The sequence below is a fragment of the Chlorocebus sabaeus genome, chromosome 21 (genome assembly GCF_047675955.1).
Source record: "Chlorocebus sabaeus isolate Y175 chromosome 21, mChlSab1.0.hap1, whole genome shotgun sequence".
NCBI classification, from domain to species: Eukaryota; Metazoa; Chordata; class Mammalia; order Primates; family Cercopithecidae; genus Chlorocebus; species Chlorocebus sabaeus.
The window spans coordinates 110,319,824-110,332,873 of record NC_132924.1 but is presented as its reverse complement, the minus strand read 5'-3'; the positions used below and the strand labels follow the sequence as shown (position 1 = coordinate 110,332,873).

The window sequence follows — 13,050 nt, the reverse complement described above, 5'->3', positions numbered from 1 at the left end:
AAAGAATAAGAATTATAAGAAATCTATTTTAGAAATGAAGACTAAACCAGAAGGAACACAATATTGAATACACACAAGTAATACCTTAAGATAAATTGAAGGTAAAAAAGCAATTGCTTTTAAATAAAAAATATAAAAAGGATTTGAGATAAAATGACAAATATTGAAAATAGGCAAAGCAAAGATTCCATCACTGTCTGAAAATATTTAACCAAAATGAAAAACACCTAGTTATTTTTCAGGAAAATTTTTGTACTTGAAAGAAAAAAATCCTTTGGGCATCACAGCTAAAATAATACTATATTTATAAGGGAAAGTAAAATAGATTCTGAATAGTCATGGAAACTCTTCCACAAGGCATGTCATAGAAGCTAGAACTCTTTTTCCCCAAAACCAGCCATAGAACCTAAAGATATTACTCTAACTTCCCTACACCTTTCTGTGTAAAAACTGGCCATAAATAAATTATCTGACCTACTTTGTTTGAGTATAAATCATAAGATCTCCATTCCTGCCCGACATGCAGAGAAAGCAAAGGTACACAGAGAGAGAACAAGAAGACTCTAAACAGGGAGGCCTTGCTGGGTTTCCTCATTCAGCCTGTTGTTAGCACTAGATTACACCTTTTGCCTAATCATACTTCTACAAAGCTGTCCTCCATATTTTGTTGAGCCTAGGCGTAAAAATAGATAGTTTTTCTTCTGAATCTTTGGGTCTTTGTTCTGAATGCTCCCATGTCACATAAAAATATGATCAAGTAAATTGATACGCCATTTCTCCTATTTATTTACCTTTTCTCAGTGATTTTTAGATAACCTTCGCAAGGCAAAGGGGAAATTTTCCCTTGGCCCCTGTAAGTATGTAATGACTAAAATGTCTGATTACATAGATGTCAAGCAACCATAAAAATGAGAGCCAAAAGAAGATCACCTATGTAAAATCATTTTAACTGCTTTTAAAATTCATAATTGGTAGGTTTAGTATTGATATTATCATGAGACTAATGTTTATGTAATGTAAGATAAATGATTAAATTTATGTTTAGTTCTATCATTTCCTTTGTCCCTTTCTCACTCTGCTTACAGAAAATGGCCTGGAAATAAAGATGAACTCGTCAAAGCTGAGCATCCCTAGTACCCAGATTTTGGTCTTAAAATATCATTTATTATAATCAAATGAACAAAAATCCTTGAAGAATAAACCTAGAAAATCTTGATATACCAGAAAGCATGGAACTTATAAAAGATTATAAGGCTAGTGTTAAAATAATTCACAAGACAACTTAATTTAGTGAAGCTTACACAGGCCAAAGATGGTACAATTAGAGCTTCAGTAAAGATAAAAAGAATGTGATGGCTTAAAACCTATCAAATATGAATAAATGCATGAATTTATAATAACATTAAAAAAAGAAAAAGTGATTGGCCATATTTTAATAATAGTAGAGAGCAAATTCATAATCTTGAAAACTAGATAAATAAAAGGAAAGAATCAAGCACTTATCCTATATATCTTTATGAACTTTAAACAGCTTAACAAAATATTAGATGAAGGAAAACATTTCTTTACGGAATTATGTCAAGTATTGTATGAAAATGAAAGACTAGAATGAGAAATATCACCATTTTGCAACCCCCATCCATACTCACTAAGTACCAATGGCTGTTAACATCATAAAAGAGCAAAACCCAGATATTTTGTAGCTCATGGGGAAAGCACACAATATTATTTACATTCTTACCAAAGGGATAGCACCTGAGTCTGATTAAACCTCTGTTTCCAGCTGCCAATTTGCAGCTGAACAGAGGAATATTGAATTGCACCATGAATTTGCAATCATCAAAATCTTGACTATGGGATACTAATGATTAAATGGCCTGGGTTTTGTAAAAGTAAAAATCAAGAAAAAGAAAGTGATGGAGGGTAATCCTGTATAGTAAAAGCAAATTGAAAGATGTATCAGTTTAAAAATAAAATAAAATAAAATAAAATTAGACAAGTCAAGGAAGCACCCTTGAATAAAACCTTCAAATAATACAAATAAATAATTACTGTATGAGTTACTTTTGGAGGGATGGGACTGTCATTGGGATGGGGAACATGTAAAGCCTTCTCACATGACTGGAAAATCTTATAATAATTTGCTAAGCTCTTTAGTGGGTTTATGTAGTTTTTCTATAACTTGTGTTTTGTTTTACAATAAAGAGGTCAGAAAATTACTATTTCACGAGAGTTTACACAACTGAATCACACAATATCTAGAATGATCTAGCAATGCGAAACGAATAATGCAGAAGCATCACAAATCATTTACTGTCATATGAGGCTGCTCTCAAAACTGATTGTTTCCAGCACTTTGGTAAATTACATATCCCCAGGTATTGACAAAGGACAGAGACAATCTTTTATTATGGCTATTCATTCCTCTGTTTAATGCCATGTTTTGGTGATATTTTTCACTAGCAAAAAGTGTAATGAGTAGTAGCTATTTTAAAATCTTATGTACTTTAAAAAGTGGGAGGTGTAATAGTTTTATCACATGAAGGGTATAATATGTAGTTGTGAAGTGAGATGTTTTTTCTCATTTCATATAAGTTAAGTTGCATTTACATATTTCCTAATTATCAACATTGCAACATTGGACCTTTTGACTTCAGCGAACTCAAAAGGAATACTCGGGATGAAGGTCCTTGAGTTCTTATTAAGCTTCCAAGGAGCAAAGGCAGATTTAATTTGTGCCCTGATAAGGCTGAACACAACTTTAGTTGGTCTTAATTAAATAATGTCTCTCTCTGTCCCTTTTTGTTTGTTTTGTTTTGCTTTTGGATAATACTAGATAAAACAAAGTGTAATGCTTATTTTTTTTTAATAAAAAAGCACTTCTTTGTAGTAAGTAATAAGAGTAAAGGGGTACACTAATTTTATTCAGCAGCTAATACTATATTTGTTAATATTCTGGTTATCTCTATGTCTATATCTTGTAATCTTCACGACAAGTCTCTCAAGTAATTGTTACAACCACCCCCATTTTGCAGATATCAAAACAGTTCAATCCATTGTGATTTGGTAATTTGTTCAAGGACACTCTCAAAAAGTAGGTGCTGTAGCTGAAGTTTGGGCCAAAACTTTTCCCTCCAGATCCTGTATTAATCCCCCAAATAGATTGCTAAAGTACAGTTTCCAGCATCATTTCCCTGTATTTACTTTAGATATTACCATTTGAAAATTCTACATCTCATTAAAATACTAATGAAAAGGGGAGCTCTCTTTTCCTAATCAGCTATTTATCCAGAAAAGAGGTTGAGATTTAATAGATAAACACATTCCCTTAAAGTTGGTTTCTTTAATGTCCTTTAATCATTGAGTTTCAGATTTCATTGAGATAACAATAATTTCCAGGTATCAGCACCCAAATATGGTAGTCTTCAACTTAATTGTTAATATGCAATTAAGTCTGTTAGGGCAAGTACAAGAATGATGGCAGTAGAAAAAAGGGGGTGAGAAATAAGTAAATTTTTCAAAAGAATGGAGTCAATTTAGTAAGGCTTTATTCTTGCACTATTTTATTTTCCCCAGATTAAAAAAATATGACACGATCCTGATCACTTCCTTAGAATCAATGTTTTTGCCTCTGCTCTCATTTGGCACTCAGTCTGTTGGAGAACAGATAGGGTTAAACTTCGTACAGGAAGAGCTTTTGCCCTCATTTGGTGCTAAGGACAAATAAACAATCAACTATGCAAATATCACAAGCAAGGGGAACTGTTATCTACCCATATACTAATTACTCAAGTATTTACTACAACAGCAAGGCACCAGCAGGCTAGTTGGGTATTGTTTTGGGCATACTTGAATTTTTGGATAAATTTAATCATTGCATTTTTAAACCTCCTTACTCTCCTCTTTTAAATAACCTTTATTGATTTCTCTACCCAGAAAAATCTAAGCTTTCAAAATATAGGCTTAGGTAGAATGATGGGCAAAATTGAAGGAAGGGGAGAAGAGGTTGAGAACGATGTTCTCCAATTCAAAGCTGTTGGTGAACACGTATTATACACAGGTGACCCACTGTACACAGGGACTTGTGTGCATTTTTTTCATAGATTTAAGTGCTGAAATCCACCATTTACTCAATTTTTAATATTCTTAATTATTCTAAATTAACATCAGAGGCAGATAGAGTGTATTTCCGTTCTACTCTCTCTCCAACTCCCATCCAGTACTTATCTTTCCTTCTTTCCAGTCAGCTCATATTTCAGTTATAATGACTTGTTTAGTAGACTATTCTATACTAAAAAATTTATTTGATTTGAAAATTTTGACCTGTATGTTTTTTTCCTTGAAATCAGTGAATAGAACTGGATTAAGAGAAATCTTTTTGAAAATAATAATGAAAACAAGAGTTTAACGATAAAACTAGAAATGCTGAGGTTAAAACTTGCCAGTGATAGCACTTTGCCATGAATAACTCTGTGTGTGCATGTGTGTGTATATGTGTGTTATTGTATTATTTATGGAAGGTAGAGTCTTTCTATTTCTGCCAAGTTATCATATTTCTCCAGTGGGCTCTGAGGTGCTTCTGGCCTCTCTTCCTGCTTGTAGGAATCATAGGACTATGGAGGAGCATCCCATGGCTCGGGCAGCAAGTTCTCCCAAGAGTTCTGGATGCTCCATGGGAATTTCCAAATTCTCACAGTAATCTAATTCATAACAACCTAAATACTTCTGATATTTGTAAGTAATTGTTGAAAATGCAGGTAAATTTTAACTTGGAAAGAAATATATTGTAATTCAAAAGTTCTGAACCAAAAAGTTGATTTGTTCTTTTAAAAAATTGAAATGAAAAGTTTCTGCCAAAGTGGCAGAAAGTAGGCTCTCAGGCAGCCTCTGGGGAAAGCTCAACGACTTCCACTTTGGTTTACTTTACACCTAATAATTTTAAATACATTTGAATACATTGTGAAAAGATATAGCTGTACTGATGTGCCAGTGCCCAACTCAAAGAACTCTGAAAAGACTTGCAAACTAGTGAGTCTAGATTGGCTTCTTTTATCATTCACACCCAATTAAAAGCAGAGGAAAAGCCTCAGAATCAGTAGAAATTTTCTGCATGACCATTCATGAGGAATTAGGTTGGTGCAAAAGTAACTGTGGTTTTTACCATTGCTTTAAGGGTGAAAACCATGATTACTTTTGCACCAATCTAATATAATAAGAATTTAGCCTCAGGAGGAAGACCAAAGCACATTATCTTATATTGTAGAAAGTGCTGGAGATGGTGAGTAGCTAGTCTAGGCTTGTGATTCAGGGAAAAAAATAAAGGTTCAAAATATTAATTTTAATTGATAAGTGAAGTATGCTTCATCCATACGCTGGAATTCAAAGTCATCAGTTTTAAAAAACAACACTAATTTACATTCCCACCAACAGTGTAAAAGTGCTCTTATTTCTCCACAGTCTTGCCAGCATCTATTGCTTCTTGACTTTTTAATAATTGCCATTCTGATTGGCATGAGATGGAATCTCATTGTGGTTTTGATTTGCATTTCTCTAATGATCAGTGATGTTGAGCTCTTTTTCATGCTTGTTGGCTGCATAAATTTCTTCTTTTGACAAATATCTGTTCATATCCGTTGCCCACTTTTTGATGTTTTTTCAAAAATAAATTTGTTTAAGTTCCTTGTAAATTCTGGAAATTACAGAATTTAAGTTCAACCATTGTGGAAGACAGTATGGTGATTCCTCAAGGATCTAGAACCAGAAATACCATTTGATCCAGCCATCCCATTACTGAGTATATACCCAAAGGAATATAAATTATTTTACTATAAAGACACATGCACACGTATGTTTATTGCAGCACTATTTACAATAGCAAAGTCATTGAACCAACCTAAATGCCCATCAATGATAGACTGGATAAAGAAAATTTGGTACATATGTACCATGGAATACTAGGCAACGATAACAAGGAATGAGATCATGTCCTTTGCAGAGACATGGGTGAAGCTGGAAGCCATCGTCCACAGCAAACTAATACAGGAACAGGAAACCAAACACCGCATGTTCTCACTCATAACTGGGAGTTGAATATTGAGAAGACACGGACACAGGGAGGGGAACAACACATTTCAGGACCTGTTTAAGGGTGGGGGGTGAGGGGAGGGAACTTAGAAGACCGGTCAGTAGGTGCAGCCAACCACCATGGCACATGTATACCTATGTAACAAACCTGCATGTTCTGCACATATATCCCAGAACTTAAAGTAAAGTTATAAATAAATAAATAAATAAAAATAACACTAATAAGAGACAGCATATCCAATGCCACGGAAAAGTAGGAAAATTCACTGGCAAGGATATCATCTCATAGATATTTTTGAATGAGAAAAATAAATTAGAGAAGAGAATAACCTCAATCCCTTATATACATGAAATGTCTTATTATTCACACTAAAGAGAATGTTAGAACACGTAAACTAATCTATTACTACTTCTGGAAAAAAATTTATCAGCCTGTGACCATAGGTCATTACTACCATTTTTACGTAAAGTGTAAAACACCACTAACACAGCAGATGGAGCTCAATAACTGCCAGGCAAGTTGCTGCAGCCATGGTTTGGTATAGCCATTGGGAAGTGGGTTGTCCTGGCTGTTGGACTAGACTTTCTCAAGGGTGTTTTGGCCAAGTAACCATATTGACACTAGGCTGTCACAGGTGGCTTCAAGTTCTAGGAGAGTCTTTCCAATGATATCTTGGGATTTTTGATTCACATCAAATGTGAGCATTTCCTATTATGAGTGAGTGTGAAGACTTTACCATATCCTAACATTTGAGGATTTTTAGCACGTGTGAGTTTATAAGTGTGTTTGATATGTGTCACAGGTGTGCTAGCTCTACTTCTGGGATTCAGTCTTTGGTAGATGGATAAGTAATGGAATAGTGATAAAATGATAGTGATGATTATGACAATGATTTTAAAAAGGTCAGAGATATTGGTTGTTTTGTATGCATCTAAATAGAATCAGTAAACATTACTTGTATAGGTAATTCATTCATCATGTCTACTCAGATTGGTCTTGTGTACTGTGATGCCATTGCTGTGGTTGTTTCTAAGATTGTCAGAAATTTTGAAGATGGCTATAGTTGTCGATATTACCAAGTGATGCTATCAGCAAGGCTGTAGAACTGTGTTCAAATGCATGCCTTCGAAGTTCTTTTGCTTCCATAATTTCTGAGTCATACTTAGCAAATGGTTGTGAAGTCTTATGTGAAGAACTGTTGCATTTTGTCAGTGAATACGTGATTGATTGCAGAAGAGCACTTATTTCAATGGCTGTTGGTGAGAATAGATGAAATTCTACCCAAGATAATTGATATGAATCTTCCTGAAATCTAACATTCCAGAAATGGAAAGTGGAGCCTTTCATCAAGGGGTTCAATGAGTCTTCCTCTCTGACTTAGGTTAATGCCACCTTCTTCTCTTTCTCTGTTTATTCCTAGAATGCAGGCTCAACAGTACCAGCAGCAGCGTCGAAAATTTGCAGCTGCCTTCTTGGCATTCATTTTCATACTGGCAGCTGTGGATACTGCTGAAGCAGGGAAGAAAGAGAAACCAGGTAAGCAGTAGGATTCTGAAGGCAAGATGCTTCATTGATTAATGTCCATCTAGCCTAATTACCTGCTTTTCCTTCATCTCTTCTACTCTGCCTCTCTCCCTTCCTATTCCTCTATTCCTTCAATCTTCCCTTTTTAAAAATAATTATTTAGAGGAACCTAAGAAATATCCTGTCTCCCATTGCAAGTCCTGGATTGCATGACGATGATGATCATTAATATAATGATCAAATTAGCAGCTACTATGTATAGAACATTGACCAGCAATCAGGTGCTTTATTATGTTTCCTCTCTACCTCAAAAAAAAAAATGCACTGCAACTTGTTTTTCTCCTTAATTTCAGATTTACAGAGGAGGAAACTGAGGCACAGAGAAGCTAAAGCACCTTCTCTACGCCACTCACAAAGTCATAAGTAGGCTGTGGAACTTACAGTCTGTTTAAATCTGTGATCCACCATATATGTATGATGTCATTCCTTCTACAAGACAGAGAAAGGAACAATAACTTGCACTGAAATGGCTCATTTGACAACTGTTATTTCTTTCTTTCTTTTTTTTTTTTTTTTTTGAGATGGAGTCTTGCTCTGTCACCAGGCTGGAGTGCAGTGGTGCAATCTCAACTCACTGTATCCTCCATCTCCCGCAATTCTCTTGCCTCAGCTTCCAATGTAGCTGGGGCTACAGGCATGCATCACCACGCCCAGCTTATTTTTGTATTTTTAGTAGAGTTGGGGTTTCACTATGTTAGCCAGGATGGTCTCGATCTCTTGACCTTGCGATCTGCCTGCCTCGACCTCCCAAAGTGCTGGGATTACAGGCATGAGCCACTGGGCCTGGCTGACAACTGTCATTTCTAATAGAATATTTTCTCAATTTTTAGGCTTAACTATTTTTGATCATCTCTTCTTTTATAGAAATATTTGCTTCTAAAAGGAGATGCCACTAAATCACTTAGCAAAGTCTCTGGCACATAGTAAGAGGGAGTTAAATTAATACTAGTTTTAGCTCTTTTCTCAGTTTTCTTTCTCTCTTCTCTTGATCATTCTTTGGTTCAATACTTTGGTTAATATTCGTCATATTTCTATTATTCACTGGACAATAAGGATAGAGATAAAAAAAAACCACACAGATCCTACAATTAAGGTTCTCAGGAATGAACCTGGTTATATCTGGAAGTTAAGGAGTTTTCTGTATGTTGATTAGGTTTTCTTCCTTTCATTCAGAAAAAAAAGTGAAAAAGTCTGACTGTGGAGAATGGCAGTGGAGTGTGTGTGTGCCCACCAGTGGAGATTGTGGACTGGGCACGCGGGAAGGCACTCGGACTGGAGCTGAGTGCAAGCAAACCATGAAGACCCAGAGATGTAAGATCCCCTGCAACTGGAAGAAGCAATTTGGAGGTAAGCTTCATGCTACTGAGTTAATCTCCTACCCTAGGATAATTCTCAAATTTTTCAACCAAATGTCTTTTTAAGGATGAGTACTTTTTATTTTAAATAACTTTATCTTATCAGACACAAAGTGACCAGATATCTTTCCCAACCCCAGTGTTTCTCAACTTTGACACTGGTCCCATTTCAGGCCAGGCAATTCTTTGTTGTGGAGGTTGTCTTGTGCATTTTAGGGTATTTAGCAGCATCCCCGGCTTCTACTCACTAGTTTCCAGTAGGATTCCTCACCCACTCCAGATGTGAAAACTAAAAATGTCTCCAAATATCTGTAGCCAAATGTCTCCTTGTGGTCAAAATCATCCCTGGTTGGGAACCACTGCCTTTCCAAAGGGACATAAAATATATCCTTGATTCCTCCTAATAATGTTCATTGATCTATCTTCTCTCTCCTTTCTTCTATTTCTAAGTTCCTTTGATTTTTCCTTTCCCCTTTTCTTGTTTATTCTCCTTCTTCTCCATGTCCCTCCCTGTCACTTTCAGGCCTTCTCTCTCATTTGATCCCTCACCACCCTCCACACAGGTTCACAGATTCACTTATTGAGTCCAGCAGGGCTGCTCACAGCCACTTTCCATAGATCTTTCTCCCACTGACTAGAGTCAGTCTTATGCTGGCCTGATCTATCTATCTGAGACAGGATCTGTCAACACTTTCAACTTTATATCCAATATTGAACCCTCAAATAACCTCTTTCTTCCACGATCTAGACTTTTTGTCTTTCTTAATCATGGGGGAACATGATTCCTGAAATGTCCTACCTGTGTTCTGTGGAAATGCACTGTGGCCCATAGACAAGTGAGGAAGGACAATGGATGTATACACGTACATCTTTTTCTCCCTCTGTAATCTTTGGGGTATTTTCTATTTGAATGGAGATAGATAAGTTCTATAAAAGTGTGATGGAGAACAGGTACATCTGGTCTTAAATTGTATGTGGGCACCTCAAAAACCCATTTTCAAAAAGTTTAAAAGGTCTATCTTAAAGACTTATATTGAAAATATTAAATAACTCTCAAATTCAACAGTAAACAACAAAACAACAGCAACAAAAACAAAACAACAAAACAAAACAAACAAAACTTAACAGTTCAGTAAGAAAGTGGGGAAAAACGTTAACAGACCTTTTACCAAAGAGGATATACAGGCAACAAATGAATTCCTGAAAATGTATTCAACATCTTTTCCTTATTAGGGAACTAGAAATTGAAACCATAATGAGAGATCACTCTACATCTATCAAAGTGGCTAGAATAAAAAATAGTGACAAGACGAAATGCTAGTGAGGGTGCAGGGAAACTAGATCCCTCACATGTTGCCAGTGGAAATTGTAACGTGGTACAGCCGCAGTGGAAAAAGAGTATTGCAGTTTTTTACAAAATGAAGCATGCATTTACCATGTAACACAGCAGTTTCTTGGTCATTTATCCCAGAGAAATGAAAACTTATGTTTCCACAAAAACCTATACATGAATTTATGCAGGAGTTTTATTTGTAATAACCCAAAGCTGGAAACAAGTCAGATGTCCTTCAACTGATAAATGTTTAAACAAACCAGGGTACATTGGCACTGTAGAGTACTACTCAGCAATAGGAAGAAACAGACTATTGATGCACCCGACTTGGGTGGATCTTCAGGTAATTATGCTAAGTAAAAAAGAAAGCTAATCTCAGAAGTTTACATAGTGTAGAATTCCATTTATGCAACATTTTTCAGTTAGAAAAATGATAGAGCTAGAGAACAGATTAGGAGTTGCCAGGGATTAAGGAAGTGGGGAAGGAGGAAGGTGGCCAGGCTATGACTATAAAGAATGACCCAGTGTTGTGTTGGGACTGTATATTAGTGGTGTATATTAATGTATATTAATGGTGTATATTGATGGTGATTGCATGCATGTGCACATGTGATAGAATTGAACAGAACTCAATACACATGCATACACTCTGTATTATTTCTTATAGCTGCACATGGATCTATAATTATTTCAATAAAAATAGTTACAAACAAAAGTGTGCCTTTATTATCCTGGAAGTACAATAGGATCTTTCAAGGATTTCTGTTTGGTTCTACCCTGCCTTTAGCGGAGTGCAAATACCAGTTCCAGGCCTGGGGAGAATGTGACCTGAACACGGCCCTGAAGACCAGAACTGGAAGTCTGAAGCGAGCCCTGCACAATGCCGAATGCCAGAAGACTGTCACCATCTCCAAGCCCTGCGGCAAACTGACCAAGCCCAAACCTCAAGGTAAGTCCTTGCCATCATACCACAATTTTAATGGATTGATGGACTCAGGCAAGATCTGGAAAACCCACATTTTCCGGAAGGAACTATCAGGTGAATTACCTGAAGAAAGTGACTGAAAAAGTCCCCTACACTGAGAATCACAAAAATACTTTTAAGCAGGCAGTCTGTGAGTGCAAATTGAAGTCCTCTGCATAAATAAGGGGATTGGTACAGTCTCCTAACCCAAATAAATAACATAGCAAAAGAAGCCAGCTAAGACAGTTGTATGATGACCATATATTCCAAACTCTTAATTGGAACTGTATCCTGACAAGAAAAACAAACTCAGAATGTTTATAAAGGGGACAATTTTAACTCAAACTTCTCCCAGATTATCTGAAATATAGTTTTCACAAAATCAGGAAAATTATTTTACATTTTCCCTTTATTCACTGCATAACTTAATGGGTTCTGCACTTCTTTTCAGAGCCTTTACATTTTTTTGAGTTCAATTTGATTACCAGCTACATTCATCACAGAATTTTTTAATGACAGGGATCTGTATCTCCCAGAAAGTCAGGCTCTGCTCGCTTGCTGGAGAAGGTAAAACCAATCATTATGGCCATGAATTCATACATACAAGGATCCCAACTGAGGGAAATAAACTCTTTTATCATGGATGTTATGGTCTGAATTGTGTTTCCCCAAATTCATATGTTGAAGTTTTAACCCCCAGTACCTCACAATGTCACTGTATTGGAGCCAGGGTCTTTAAAGAGATAATTGAGATAAAATACAGTCACAAGTGTAGGCCCTAATCCAGTGTGGTTGGTGTCTTTATAAGAAGGGAGATTAGGACACAGAAATACGTAGAGGGAAGACTGTGTGAAGACAGAGGGAGAAGAATGCCATCTACAAGCCACAGGGAGAACCTTCAGAAGAAATCAGCCCTACAGATGCATTGAAGAAATCAGCCCTATAGATGCATTGAAGAAATCAGCCCTACAGATGCATTAGGCTTGTAGCTTCCAGAACTGCAAGACAATAAATAAATAAATTTCTGTTTTTTAAGCCACCAACTCTGTGGTACTTTGTTATGGCAGCTATAGCCAACTAACAAAATGGGCCTCAATGAACTCCAAATTCAAATACCTTCTTGGCCTTTACTCATATATTTCAACTCTAAGATGGTCCTGAACATTCATACTGCCAGAGAAATTGTAAGGAGAGATTCAGAAAAATGACCATGTAAGAAATGCTCATAATAAATAAAAATAGAAAACAAATCTACAGAAGCTGAGGGAGATTGGCTGGTTTCCTGCTGGTGACCAGAAAGGACTTTATTTTTCACAGGCCTGGCTTTTCGGCCTCTGATGGAGTTGTCCATAGAAATGGTTATCTCCAACTTCAGGATGGCCAGGTACAGGCTGGACCTGCAAATGGTGAATCTAGGATTAAGGCTGCCCTTTCCAGATCATGGAAATCTCTACCTGTTGTCCTATGGTTTTAGGAAGGCATGAAGCAGGGCTGGAGTGACTGCAGTGAGTACTTATGCTGACTTCCCAAATGTCATTTGTCCAGAGACAACCACATAAATCTAAGCCAAATCAGGGCCATAACTACTAAGTGAAACATTTCCAAAAATGGCAGAACTCAGAGTTACTGTCATCAAAATAATTTATTTTTAATCCAGCTGTAGAACCAAAATATGCAGCATAAATACAGAATTGAAAGGAAAAGAAATTAAAGAAGCTTCCACATTCTG

General features: G+C 36.3%; 1 protein-coding gene across 2 annotated transcripts in view; it reads left to right on the top strand.

The window, feature by feature from the left end:
* The window catches only part of PTN (pleiotrophin), a 109,245-nt gene that overhangs the window by 74,658 nt on the left and 21,537 nt on the right, over nt 1–13,050 (top strand). For both annotated transcript variants that reach the window (XM_007983043.3, XM_007983042.3), the window contains exons 2-4: nt 7,506–7,621; nt 8,843–9,016; nt 11,145–11,306. In XM_007983043.3, coding sequence (XP_007981234.1) covers nt 7,507–7,621; nt 8,843–9,016; nt 11,145–11,306 — 451 coding nt within the window. In that variant the 5' untranslated portion in view covers nt 7,506. The remainder of the gene's footprint in view (nt 1–7,505; nt 7,622–8,842; nt 9,017–11,144; nt 11,307–13,050) is intronic.